Here is a 12,276-nt window from a genome sequence, read left to right on the forward strand (position 1 = left end):
AATTGACCATCCATTCAGCATAATCAAATGGAAATTAAAGTACAAATGCACCGATTTATAATCTATGCAGGAAGGGTCATTTTAATTAAGCAGACAAAGACTGATTTAGCACGTGAAATGCAATATTGTTGGATTCAGGACAACATCAAACACATAAATCCACCAAAGGAGGTGAAGCATCCCAGTTCTCCCAAATAATCTGTGTGAGAAGACAGTTTAATGTAGATATTAAAAGGGGTGTCTTTGTGGTAAACACCCATTGACTTTTCTCTGTGCCAAGAAAAGGTGCAACAGGCCTAGAAACTGTTGATGTACTGAGTAGATATATTAATTAATATATATATAATATATATATATTATCATTTCAGGCTATAAGGATGGAGAACTCTGTCTTCTGACCTCTGTATATCCAGTCTTCTTCCTTAACAGAATCAGAATCAGAATCAACAAATACTTTATTGATCCCCGTAGGGAAACTCTTTGTTACAGTAACTCGCGTTTACGTCAGTGCACACAGGAGAAAGTACTAGCAATATGACAACACTATAAACACTATAAAAACAGGTCAGAAAATCAGGTTGGTATAAGTATAAGATAAACTAAGTGTGAAGTACCAAGTGGGTTTACCGGTTGATGATGATAATACAGTATATTAACACAATGTAATAAATTAGTAATAAGTAATAAGCAGAGGTGCATGTACTGTCGAGAGTAATAGAGGTATATAATATCAATAACAATAAATAAGAAAAACTAACATGGGAAAACTAATATTGCACGGGAGTAGTACACAGAATATTGCACAATTATTCAATTATGGCAGAGATGTAATGATTAATGTCCAGTTTAGTGACTTAGGGTCATACAGACTGACACTTAGAGGGAGGAGTTAAATAGTTTGATGGCCACAGGCAGGAATGACTTCCTGTGGCACTCTGTGGTGCATTTTGGGGGGATGAGTCTTCCGCTGAAGGTGCTTCTTTGCTTGACCAGCACGTCATGGAGCGGGTGGGAGACACTGTCCGAGATGGTGTGTAGTTTGGCCAGCATCCTCCTCTCTGACACCACTGCCAGAGAGTCCAGCTCCACCCCCACAATGTCACTGGCCTTACGGATCAGTTTGTTGAGTCTGTTGGCGTCCGCTACCCTCAGCCTGCTGCCCCAGCATGCAACAGCATACAGGAAAGCACTGGCCACCACAGACTCATAAAACATCTTCAGCATTGTCGAAGATGTTGAAGAACCCCAGCTTCCTCAGGAAATAGAGGCGGCTCTGGCCCTTCCTGTAAACAGCTTGAGTGTTCTTGGTCCAGTCCAGTTTGTTATCCAAGTGTACTCCCAGGTCCTCCACAATGTCCACACTGACCCCCTGGATGGAAACCGGGGTCGCTGGTGCCTTGGCCCTTCGTAGGTCTACAATCACTTCCTTAGACTTTGTCGCATTGAGCTGCAGATGGTTCTGCTCACACCATGAGACAAAGTTCCCCACCACAGCCCTGTACTCCGTCTCATCACCACCGCTGATACTTCCCACCACAGCAGAGTCATCAGAAAACTTCTGAAGGTGGCAGGACTCTGTGTGGTAGCTGAAGTCTGTGGTGTAGATGGTGAAGAGGAAGGAAGAGAGGACAGTCCCCTGAGGGGCCCCAGTGTTGAGTGTTGCTGACAACATCCTTGCACTTGTGACATACCATATGTACATGTTTTAGAATTTTTTTATCTTTGTTATATTTGTTGCTAATCCTTATTTTTCACACTAGTCTTTTAGCACAACCTTAGGAGCACATCACATTGCATTTCACCACACATATTACTGTTGCATGTGTCAAATACTTTTGAATTCTTGAATTATAGTACATAGATCCTCTCTGATACCAGCTGAAATGCAGAAATATCATCTCAGATATGTGACATGCGGCCTCTGCAAAACTATTAATGTGAGTGAACAATTATTGCTAAATATTTAGCTACTGTGAGAGCTGTTCCCTTTCTGTCAACAAAGGTGTGGGTGTTTTAAAGTGTTATTCAAACAGACCACCTCTGGTCGATCACACCAGCAAACAGCGTCAGTATACTGCAAACCAGTGTTATTTTTGCACCTGATTTTGATTTAGTTTTAGTCTTTTGATGAGAATGCATATTAGTTTTAGTCAAATTTTAGTCATTTGATTTTTGTTAGTTTTTTTAGTTTCAAATGAAATTTTAGGCCTGCATGTTTTTTGTAGTCTGAGCTGTGTGTGATTCTGCAGATCGCTGAATAAGACTTTGTCACAGTAATTAGTAATTTGTCCATTCATTCATCTTTCATATTATTAATTAAATTCGTTGATGAAAAATCTAATTTCGCCACAGTTCTTTTCATTTTAGTCATGAAAATATTTTTGTCATAGAAGATGCTGTTGATGTTATTTTTTTATTGAAACACTTGACAACAATGGCACTCAACAATATCTTCTCATCAGGTTCAAGGACATCAAAAACACAGGAAATACAGTACAGGGTCTTAGAATTCACACAAAAATACAATATGAATGCCAAAAAAGTTTATATTACTTGACTTTTGACTTTTGAACAGGGCTGTAGCTACCAGTGAGGACACATAGGTGTCCTCTGTAATACATTTGTGAAATTGAGGAATTACATGACATCATAACGGGGTTACAAGTTACCATTACACACATATCACATATGATTCTGATATTTTAAAAATACATCTATTTGGATTTCAGTTAGTGAAGTTTTGCAACAGTTTGTTCATGTAAGATCTAACAGGGAGTTTGACCTCTCTGGGGTCTTATTGAACATCACTATGTGAGATAATATACTGTACATTTCTTTGTCTATGAATGTCTTTTTGGCAAACAAAAGGAATATATATTTGTTCATACATTCCCCATATAACTCATAAAACATTAAATATTTCCTTATTTGGTGTAGTAACAAAGCTTATGTTCATTTCCATTTAGTCACTTTCATCAAATGTACAAGCTCAGTTTGTGACTATTAAACCACTTTAATAGTTGTTTTTTTACATAAGGTCAGAAGAAAATAAAAGAGATGAAAAGTTAAAAAACTGCAGTTATTATTGTTTTATCACATACAGCAGTGGGGTCTGTGGGACCCCAAACAATGAGGAAGTAAGGCCAATCTTAACAAAAGACGAGTTAAAGAGATTTATTGTCTTACAAAAATTTTATTACATACCCTGCAGTTTAGAAAAACAACATTCAGACCATAATGTAGGGAGATAACATTTAAAAAAGGTATAATTGAAAAGTAAAATTAATAAATGAAATGTGAAATTTCTTTTTGTAAGTATTGTACTCAGAAGATTTTTTGTTGCTAGTCCAAAAATTGTACTCATGACCTCAGTCGCCTATTTTTCCTGGTTATGGTCCTGCTTTTGAATGATTAAATATAGGATAATAATTACATTTACAAATAATTTCCTAATCCTGTAATCATACGGACTCTAATATCTAGTTATTATGAGCTGAAAGATGTTGGCGTTTTGGAGCCGAGTCACGACAGCAGCGGGAGAATCATGGAGACGAAAGGTGAGAGGAGGATGAGAAGGAAGCCCGGAGTGATGAAGATGGGCTGGGCAGCTCCGTGGAGCTCGGTTAAACAGAGGGCCTGCTCCAACATTTGGTGAGTCTCAGCACTAATGCCTGGAAAACACAAGACAAAGACTTATGTACCAAAACAGGATCTGTTTGATAATGTCAAACTTCACTTGGAGACCTTACCGTGTTGGGACCATTCCTTCCAGGCGTGCAGAAATTCAGTGTCACGTTCCCCCCCAGAAACTGTGTTAAATGTGAAACAAATGTCTATTCAGAACTTCCATTCTGAAAATGTCCTCATTTATAATCCAATAATGAGAAAACTCTGCTCTTACCTTTCGAGTGTTCTGTCAGCAGATGTTTCAAATCTCTGAGAGCCCGGGTGAGGTTCTCCAGTCGGTGCTGCAGGTGGAGGTTTTCCTCTTTCAGAGCGTGGATGGTATCCTGCAGCTCATAGGCCGAGCTGCAGTGTGAAAGCAAAGAAATCAACCACAAAACTGTGGTGACTTGCAAGACGGAGAACATTGTAGTAGTAATTGGAGACTCGGTTAGTCAAATCTGCTGCTGGTCACAGTCCCGTTAAATCCCTCTGCAGCCCCAGAATGTTTCAAACTCAGGTGGAAGTGGTAATGTTATTCAAGAGCGGGCCTCTTTCTGTGTCAAAATTGATTCAGTGATGGGTAGCTCAATGCTCTTGGCCCAATGACCACTCTAAAGGATCGATTGTTCTGCTTTGGATCCCAGAGTCCAAATTAGAGAGGCACACATAGAGTTGTTTTGGAGTTAATTAATCTTCATCCTTGCAAGCTGCTTTCAGTGAGCACACTATTTGCTCCAGACTCATGAGCCAATCATAAATGACACAAAGCGTGATGAAGACAAATGAGACGAAAAGCACCTGCAGATCTGTGATCGGTGCACTGGAGGAAAAAGCGATTAATACATATATTATATGTTACAAGTAAGGAAGACAATAACGATCTAGACTGCTGCTTCTAGATGATTTTCTTGAGGCCCCGGACTTGCTTTTTGTATGGCAGTAGTCTGAATGGCTCAATGGTAGGCATGAGGATATCCGCATTGAAAAGTTGTGTTGGTGCTGCTTTGATTCATCACTGGGAAGATTTCACTTCAAATGGGCCAAAATGGAAAGACAGAAGCAAGAGTCTTGTTTCTATCAAAAAGGAAAACAGGCAACTCAGCGAGATCATTATTCAACAGCATGGCTGCAGAGAAGTCAGCCTTGTGCCTAAAGTTAACTTTTGCAGATAATCCTTTAAACATAGATCATTTATTTTATTATCGTATAGTTTGCTATTTTGCAGAGCCCAAGAGTCTTTCTTCCATCTTAAAATATGACTAGCAGAAAGACAACCCCACTCCTTAATAATTATTTGTTTGTTTTATTTTGCTGTATTTTGCTTTGTTTTGGCATGGTACCACCATGGAAAATTTGGTATTTATATCTAATATGGATGTGATTCTATTAAAGATGCAAAATGATGGGACATTTATGTGCTCATAAAAAAAAGGAAAATATAACATTCACAAATTCTAATTTTATTTTATTTTTTCTTATCTACCAATTATTTAACCAACCCATTGATGTTGGAAAACTCTTTTTCAAGACAGCTGTATAAAAAGTTACAGACAAAACAACACAAAACAATAAAAAGGCAAAAATAACAACAATAACAATTGGCAAAGAATATACAATAGTCTTCAATTTAAAAACAGAAATAAATAAAGTGAAATAAAATATTGAAGGTCAATAGAAGGTTTAGGTGTATGGCACCGTTTTGTACAAATACAGTTGAAAGTGCTTTGCAGGGTAATAAAACAACAAAACAAGTTTGTCTTAAAAAAGGAGTTTGTTTGTTTGTTTGTTTATCAGGGTACGTAGGCGCGTCTGCGGCGGAAGTGCTTCAGGAAACATCATCATCCGGGTTCATTTCTGGTCACACAAGATCCAAGATGGCGACTCACATGTCGAGGTGTAGAACCTGGAGTCGTGTTCAAAGGTAGTACACGTTTAAAATAAATGCTCTTAAATTGTCGCCAGACTCGATTTAAATACGGAGAAACAACCCTACCGGTGTATTCAGCATATGTCATGTCATGACTCTCCCTGACATCTGCTGCGTCGTAACTTTTCTACGTTCTCATCACCCAAGATTAGCTCGCCCAGTTAGCATGGTGCTAACTGTTAGCCGTCAAACAAGCTGTAGTCTCTTGCTGTCAGGATGTCTTGGCTAATGTTACATCATGATTAAATGGAGTACATGAAACAAAGTCACCTGTCGTTTATAGTTAGATGTTAATGAGAGTATTTTAGAGGTTGGCTGTAGAGATGAAGACGTTATAATTTTTGGGTACTGGTGATTTACTTCCAGTTTGTTAGACTTTGGTTGATTCGCTAAGCTCTATGTTTGTTGATAGTTTAAATATCTAGGTACATATATGCATCAAAGTTTAAGAATTGCTAGCTGACGTTATACCGTTATACTAATTATGTGTTAAATTTGCAATGGTTTGCATAACAATGTAGAAAGTACAGAGGGGTAACAAGTTTAAGGAAAAACCTAATTAAATGAGTGGAGAAACAAAATAGAGGCTTCTACTAGGGATCTCTGAATGGTTTGATTAGTATGAAAATGATGTGAATCATACAGTATGCTATGGCTTTCATAGTCACCGCATCTCAACCTAATTGAACACTTGAGATTTTGGAGCTACGTGATGGACAGCGTTCTCTACCATCATCACCAAAACACTACATGTGGGAACATCTTTAAAATGTTACATCTCTCCAGTAGAGTTCAGAGACCTGAAGAATCCATGTCAAGTAGCACTGAAGCTTGTATTTAATGCAGTTTATGTAGGTTTTTCCTTTAATTTGTCACCCATTTGTGGTTAGACTAAATAATACCTGGACTACAATTCTGAAAGGGAACATGTTCTACTTTTACTTTATATTATATTTCACTGCCAATTTCCTCTCATTTTATGTAAGCAAAGTTTTGCGTCCAGAACTTACAATTAGAACAGAGCATATAACATCTTAAAAAAAAAAAAGAGAGAGTTTTATGAAATACAACATTAAACTTCATGGACAAAGAGCAGATGCCATATATTTAATGACTGCGGCAGTTGTTTAGAGCATCGCCTACTAGCTGAACTGATTGACTGACTCATTAGAAGATCTGTATATGGTTGATGGTGGCTTACCACCTCAACAATTTCCTGGGGACTCCCTGGTATATTTTTGCTCAAGTTAAGAATTTAAATACTGTTTTCACAACTGGCTTAACGTTGCTGAGAAGAAGTTAAAGAAACATTGCTTTGTTGTTCTCAAAGGTTTGGGATCGCAGCTTACAGAAAGTACAGCAGTGGCGGCAGATACCCAAATATCTCCCTCTCTGCACCGCTGCCTGGGATCCCCAAGCCAGTTTTTGCATCTGTGGATGGTCAGGAAAAATATGAGACCAAGATCACTACTCTAGAAAATGGCCTCAAAGTCGCTTCCCAAAACAAGTTTGGTCAATTCTGCACAGTTGGAAGTAAGTTGCAGTAGTGTTATGCAAATTATAATATCCACGTGTCTTCAGGATCTGGATGAAGTGGATAAAATGTGGATGTTTTATTTCTTGTTTTTTAGTTTTAGTAAATTCTGGATCCAGGCATGAAACAAAGTACCCAAGTGGAATAGCACACTTTGTAGAGAAACTTGCCTTCTCTGTAAGTAAAACAAAGTAAAGACCACAAAATGAACGGTTGAGGGGTGTGAAGTAATGTTGACACCAGTCGTTTTTATGTTAAGTCCACAGCTCAGTATGGGAGTAAAGATGAAATTCTCCTCACGTTGGAAAAACACGGAGGGATATGCGACTGCCAAACATCAAGGTATGTAGTCTTTCAGAACAATGCATGTCTCAGTGATATATGATGTATTACTACCTTCCATATGTGAACCATGCCTTTCTTCTGCCAGAGAGCATGTGAATATGGCCGTTGTATGTGTGATGTATCATATCATTTTGCTGTGCAGAGATACCACCATGTATGCAGTGTCTGCTGAAGTGAAGGGTCTGGACACAGTGGTCAGTCTTCTCTCTGATGCTGTTCTGCAGCCTCGCCTGCTTGGCAAGTCCATTTTTGTTTTAAGTGACAAATCCATGGGAACTGTGACAAATGTCTGTCTGTCTGAGATGACCTATGTTTACATGCAGATGATGAGATTGAGATGACCAGAATGGCGGTACGCTTTGAACTAGAAGATCTAAACATGAGGCCAGACCCTGAACCCTTACTCACCGAGATGATACATGCTGTGAGTCACATCATTTGTTTAGACCCTCCAACACCAGCTCTGTTTGTGAATCAATTATTCCAAAACATTTTATTAATATGTAGTGCCGCTGTAGTTGATCAGTTAATTGATAAGTACCATTGTTGATTAGTTGTTTAATCGTTCAGTGTGCATAATGTTAATACCCATCATAACTTACCACAATTCCAGGCCTTATATTAACTACAGTACCTTTTTTGTCTGGAACAGATTTCATGATATTATGAAACAAATAAAAAAGGCAACTTAATGTTGCTTTTTTTTTAAGCTTTTACCAGCAAAACATTGCCATTTTTTTTCAAGATAATTTACTAAAATGATTAATTAATTACGACTTTCGAACAAACTTTAACCATCATCATTTCAGTCCAATTTTCAAAGAGCAGTGTGTAGGATTTAGTGGCATCTAGCGGTGAAATTGCAGATTACAATAATTTGAATACCGCTTGCCTCACCCTCCCCTTCCAAGCTTGTAGGAGAAACTACGGTGGCCGCGAAACTCGTGAAAAATGCAAAAAGCCCTATCTAGAGCCAGTGTTTGGTTTGTCCGTTCTGGGCTACTGTAGAAACATGGCGGTGCAACATGGCAACCTCTGTGAAAGAGGACCCACTCCCATCTGTAGATAAAAGTGTCTTATTCTAAGGTAATGAAAACAAAACGATTCTTATTTTCAGGTGATTATACACTAATGAAAACATACTTATGAATATTATTGCTGTATTCTGCAAATAGAGCCGTTAAATATTACACTCAGAACCTTTAACTATCTAATCCCCATAGCTACTTAGTCATTTTGTGCATTCGGATAGTATTGCAGATCAACCATCAACCCCGAAATCCAAAAACTAAATAAATTGTATACTAAATAATTGTATAATTGAAGAGCTTCCATGGAAACAGCAGCCTGTCAAAAATAATTGTAAAAAAAATGAAAATAATTGTAATTGTTGTACCAGATCAATGTAGCTTTATTTTTCCTTTAACATTATTGCGACTGTTCATTGTTTGTCTCCAGGCTGCATATCGAGGCAACACGGTCGGACTGCCTCGCTTTTGTCCTGTAGACAATGTGGACAAGATTGACAAGAACGTGCTTCACAGCTACCTGCGTAACTACTACTGTCCTGAGCGGATGGTGCTGGCTGGAGTGGGCATCGAGCACGAGCAGCTGGTCGAATGTGCCAGGAAATACCTGTTGGATGTGAAGCCAGTGTGGGGAACGAGTGCGGTGGCCAGCGTGGACCTCTCTGTCGCACAGTACACTGGTGGCATCGTCAAGGTGATTGATTGTTTTTATTGTTTACACGTCATCTTTGTGCCAGATTTGGCCCTAAACGTTTCTTAGGGGAAGGTAGCATTTATCTGAAGGATTTTCCAGGTGTAAAATGGTGAAAAAGATTGTAATATAAGAAAGTAATGTCCTCAAATTTTCTTCTGTAGGTCAGCAAACTGTTTGTCTGCAGTTACAGAGGAGAGACATGTTTTCTGGCAGATTTTTCATTTGCGCTTAATTTGATATTTGACAAAATGGACCAAGCTTATGGCTGAGGAGAAACAGCAGTTACTTAACAGTATTTTTAGAAAAAAACAAGACAAAATGTGTTCGTGATATAAGCATTGCTGCTAGTATTGAAGGTAGGACAATAACATCTTCTTTTAATCTGTTAGATGGAGAAGGATATGTCAGATGTGAGCCTTGGCCCCACCCCGATCCCAGAGCTCACCCACATCATGATCGGCCTGGAGAGCTGCTCCTTCCTGGTGGGTGTTTGCAGTGGGTGGCTACCTTAGAGAGTCTCCAATCGGGGGCCTGATACATGTTAGCAGCAATCTCCCAAATACAAAATGCTTGTTTTCCCTTTACAGGAGGACGACTTCATCCCATTCGCGGTGCTCAACATGATGATGGGTGGAGGTGGCTCCTTTTCTGCAGGAGGACCTGGTAAAGGCATGTTCACCCGTCTGTACCTGAACGTACTCAACAGGTGAACAATTCAGCATCGTTTCAGATAATCATAATCAGAATATAACACCAGCCAAAAGGTTGTATCAGTTTCACTAATTGTCGTATGGTTTTTCTTGTCTGTTGTAGGCATCATTGGATGTACAATGCCACCTCCTACCATCATAGCTATGAGGACAGTGGTCTGCTGTGTATCCATGCCAGTGCAGACCCCAGACAGGTTGGTACAAGCTCAGGATAGCAGGGTTCAAATGTCTTATTCTGCCTTTGCATCCAAATTTGTATATGTCTTTCTTGTGTGAATGGCTCTTTATTTGGTTTATGTGGTCTTTGTTGATGTGTATGCAGAGTTCTTATCATTACATACATTCATCTTCAGGTGCGGGAAATGGTGGAGATAATAACCAGAGAGTTCATTCAGATGGCTGGCAGCGCAGGAGAGGTAATGGCTGTGTTTGACTATCAGGGCAATCCAACTTTTGCAATATTGATTATTAAAGAAACAAAGGTGATGTACCATTCTAAGAACAGTTCCTCATTCTCCCCCCTGTATATCCAGATGGAGCTGGAGAGGGCCAAGACTCAGCTCAAGTCCATGTTGATGATGAACCTTGAGTCGCGGCCGGTTATTTTTGAAGATGTTGGTCGCCAGGTTCTCTCCACAGGAAAGAGAAAACTGCCACATGAACTGTGTGATTTAATAAGTGAGTATTGAACAAAATGTTTCTGTTTCTTTATTGATTCAAACTAACTCGTGGGAAAATGGCCTAGAAAATGTCATGAAATAAGTAGAAATAGTCTTATTTCACCCTGCTTATTTATTTATTTTTTCAATAAATAATCATTTCCAGGCAACGTGACAGCCAGTGACATTAAAAGAGTAACCACCAAGATGCTGCGCAGTAAGCCCGCAGTAGCAGCTCTGGGAGACCTGACGGAGCTGCCCTCCTACGAACACATCCAGGCCGCCCTGTCCAGCAAAGACGGACGTCTGCCCCGCATGTATCGCCTGTTCCGATAGACCATCAAGCCAGTCGTCACTGGCAAACATCACTGTAAATAAACTGGACTGGAAGATTACATTAGTGTCCCCTCCCACCACAGAACTCGACACAGCTCGCTCTGGGAGGGGACCAATACCCGGGCTATCGACTGAACCTCTGAGAGCGGGGATTTTAAAGAAAAGTTAGAATTTACTCTACAGTAACCTTAGTCTACATACAGTTGGTGTGTCTGTATTTATTGTTTGTGGGCAGGAAGACATATTTCATTATTTACTGGGATGGTTTGCAGGAAGTTTGGTTTTAAAGGGAGAATTTACCCCAAAACCAAAATAAAAGTGTTTAATTTCTCATTTAAAAACCCAAATACCAACCTGTTATTTTTAAGTTTATGAATGAATGAATGAATGAAATTACACTGCGAAAGTAAGTGAATCAGCATATAGGCAAGAGAAGGGGGCAGCTGACATAGACAGCAGTGTCTACACTGTTTTATTAATTTTTATTGAGCTATTATTTTTCTCTCAGCTCTCTAAAATTCACCGAGCTCCACCATGAGCCTTCTCATGTTCCTGATCGGACGGATCAAAAACGCAGTTGTGAATCTTACTATTTATATATGAGCACTTCATAATCTCCATATACAGGCACAGGAGACACTATACACAGCGATGGTAGACTGATTAATAAAGGAATCCTTGGAATTTTTTGGATAAATGTGACAAACCTCCCAACTGTAGCCAATTTGTCTTTTTTTTCTGTCATTGTATCTCAGATGTACTGTAAAGAGATTGAAATCTAAAGTGAAACCCGTTCTTTTCTCTTTTTTTTTGTATTTTTTGTGGTTGTGTTGATGCCCTTGCAAATAATAATTAACGGGATAAATTAAAGGAATAATTTAGATTTGGCAAATATGCTTATTTGCTTTCTGGCGGAGAGTTAGATGACTCGTTTAAGAAACGAAACGTTTAATGACCCGGCTCATAACCCCAAATAAAACGTCGAATTGTCGTTTTTACACTTCGGTTTTTGTACAGATAAAACACACCAGCTATAGCGTGTTAATTATTAAGCAGACGAGGTGCTGGTCGCCGGATTGTGTTAAAGTTGGACGCAGTCAGGCTAGCTGTTTACAGTCTTCATGCTAATGGTAAGCTAACGGTCTGCGGACATATTTAACTTAGCAATGGCAGCGGCGCCGATCTTCTCATCTAGCTAAGTGAGGCGAATAAGCGTTTCCAAGATGTCTCACACTGTTCAGTGCCTTTAGAGGCTTACATTTGATAAGACATTTCACCAAACGTTTTATTTAACACCCAAATACACCCGTGTGTGTTTTACTTGTAGCCTGTGACTACAGTGAATATTTTAAACTCCTCTAACATCTGTATACCAAC

At 39.2% G+C, this 12,276-nt stretch overlaps 1 protein-coding gene across 1 annotated transcript; it reads left to right on the forward strand.

Moving 5' to 3' along the window:
- The first annotated feature begins 5,460 nt into the window (after nucleotides 1–5,460).
- On the forward strand, nucleotides 5,461–11,791 carry pmpca (peptidase, mitochondrial processing subunit alpha). Its single transcript, XM_044196301.1, has 13 exons — nucleotides 5,461–5,587; nucleotides 6,924–7,126; nucleotides 7,225–7,304; nucleotides 7,387–7,469; nucleotides 7,615–7,709; nucleotides 7,796–7,896; nucleotides 8,931–9,194; nucleotides 9,584–9,676; nucleotides 9,782–9,900; nucleotides 10,008–10,098; nucleotides 10,258–10,320; nucleotides 10,438–10,582; nucleotides 10,730–11,791. Exons 1-13 carry the CDS (start codon nucleotides 5,541–5,543, stop codon nucleotides 10,897–10,899), a joined length of 1,554 nt encoding a protein of 517 aa, XP_044052236.1. The 5' UTR covers nucleotides 5,461–5,540; the 3' UTR covers nucleotides 10,900–11,791.
- The last annotated feature ends 485 nt before the right edge of the window (nucleotides 11,792–12,276 follow it).

This window comes from Siniperca chuatsi, linkage group LG5 (genome assembly GCF_020085105.1).
Source record: "Siniperca chuatsi isolate FFG_IHB_CAS linkage group LG5, ASM2008510v1, whole genome shotgun sequence".
Lineage (NCBI taxonomy): Eukaryota > Metazoa > Chordata > Actinopteri > Centrarchiformes > Sinipercidae > Siniperca > Siniperca chuatsi.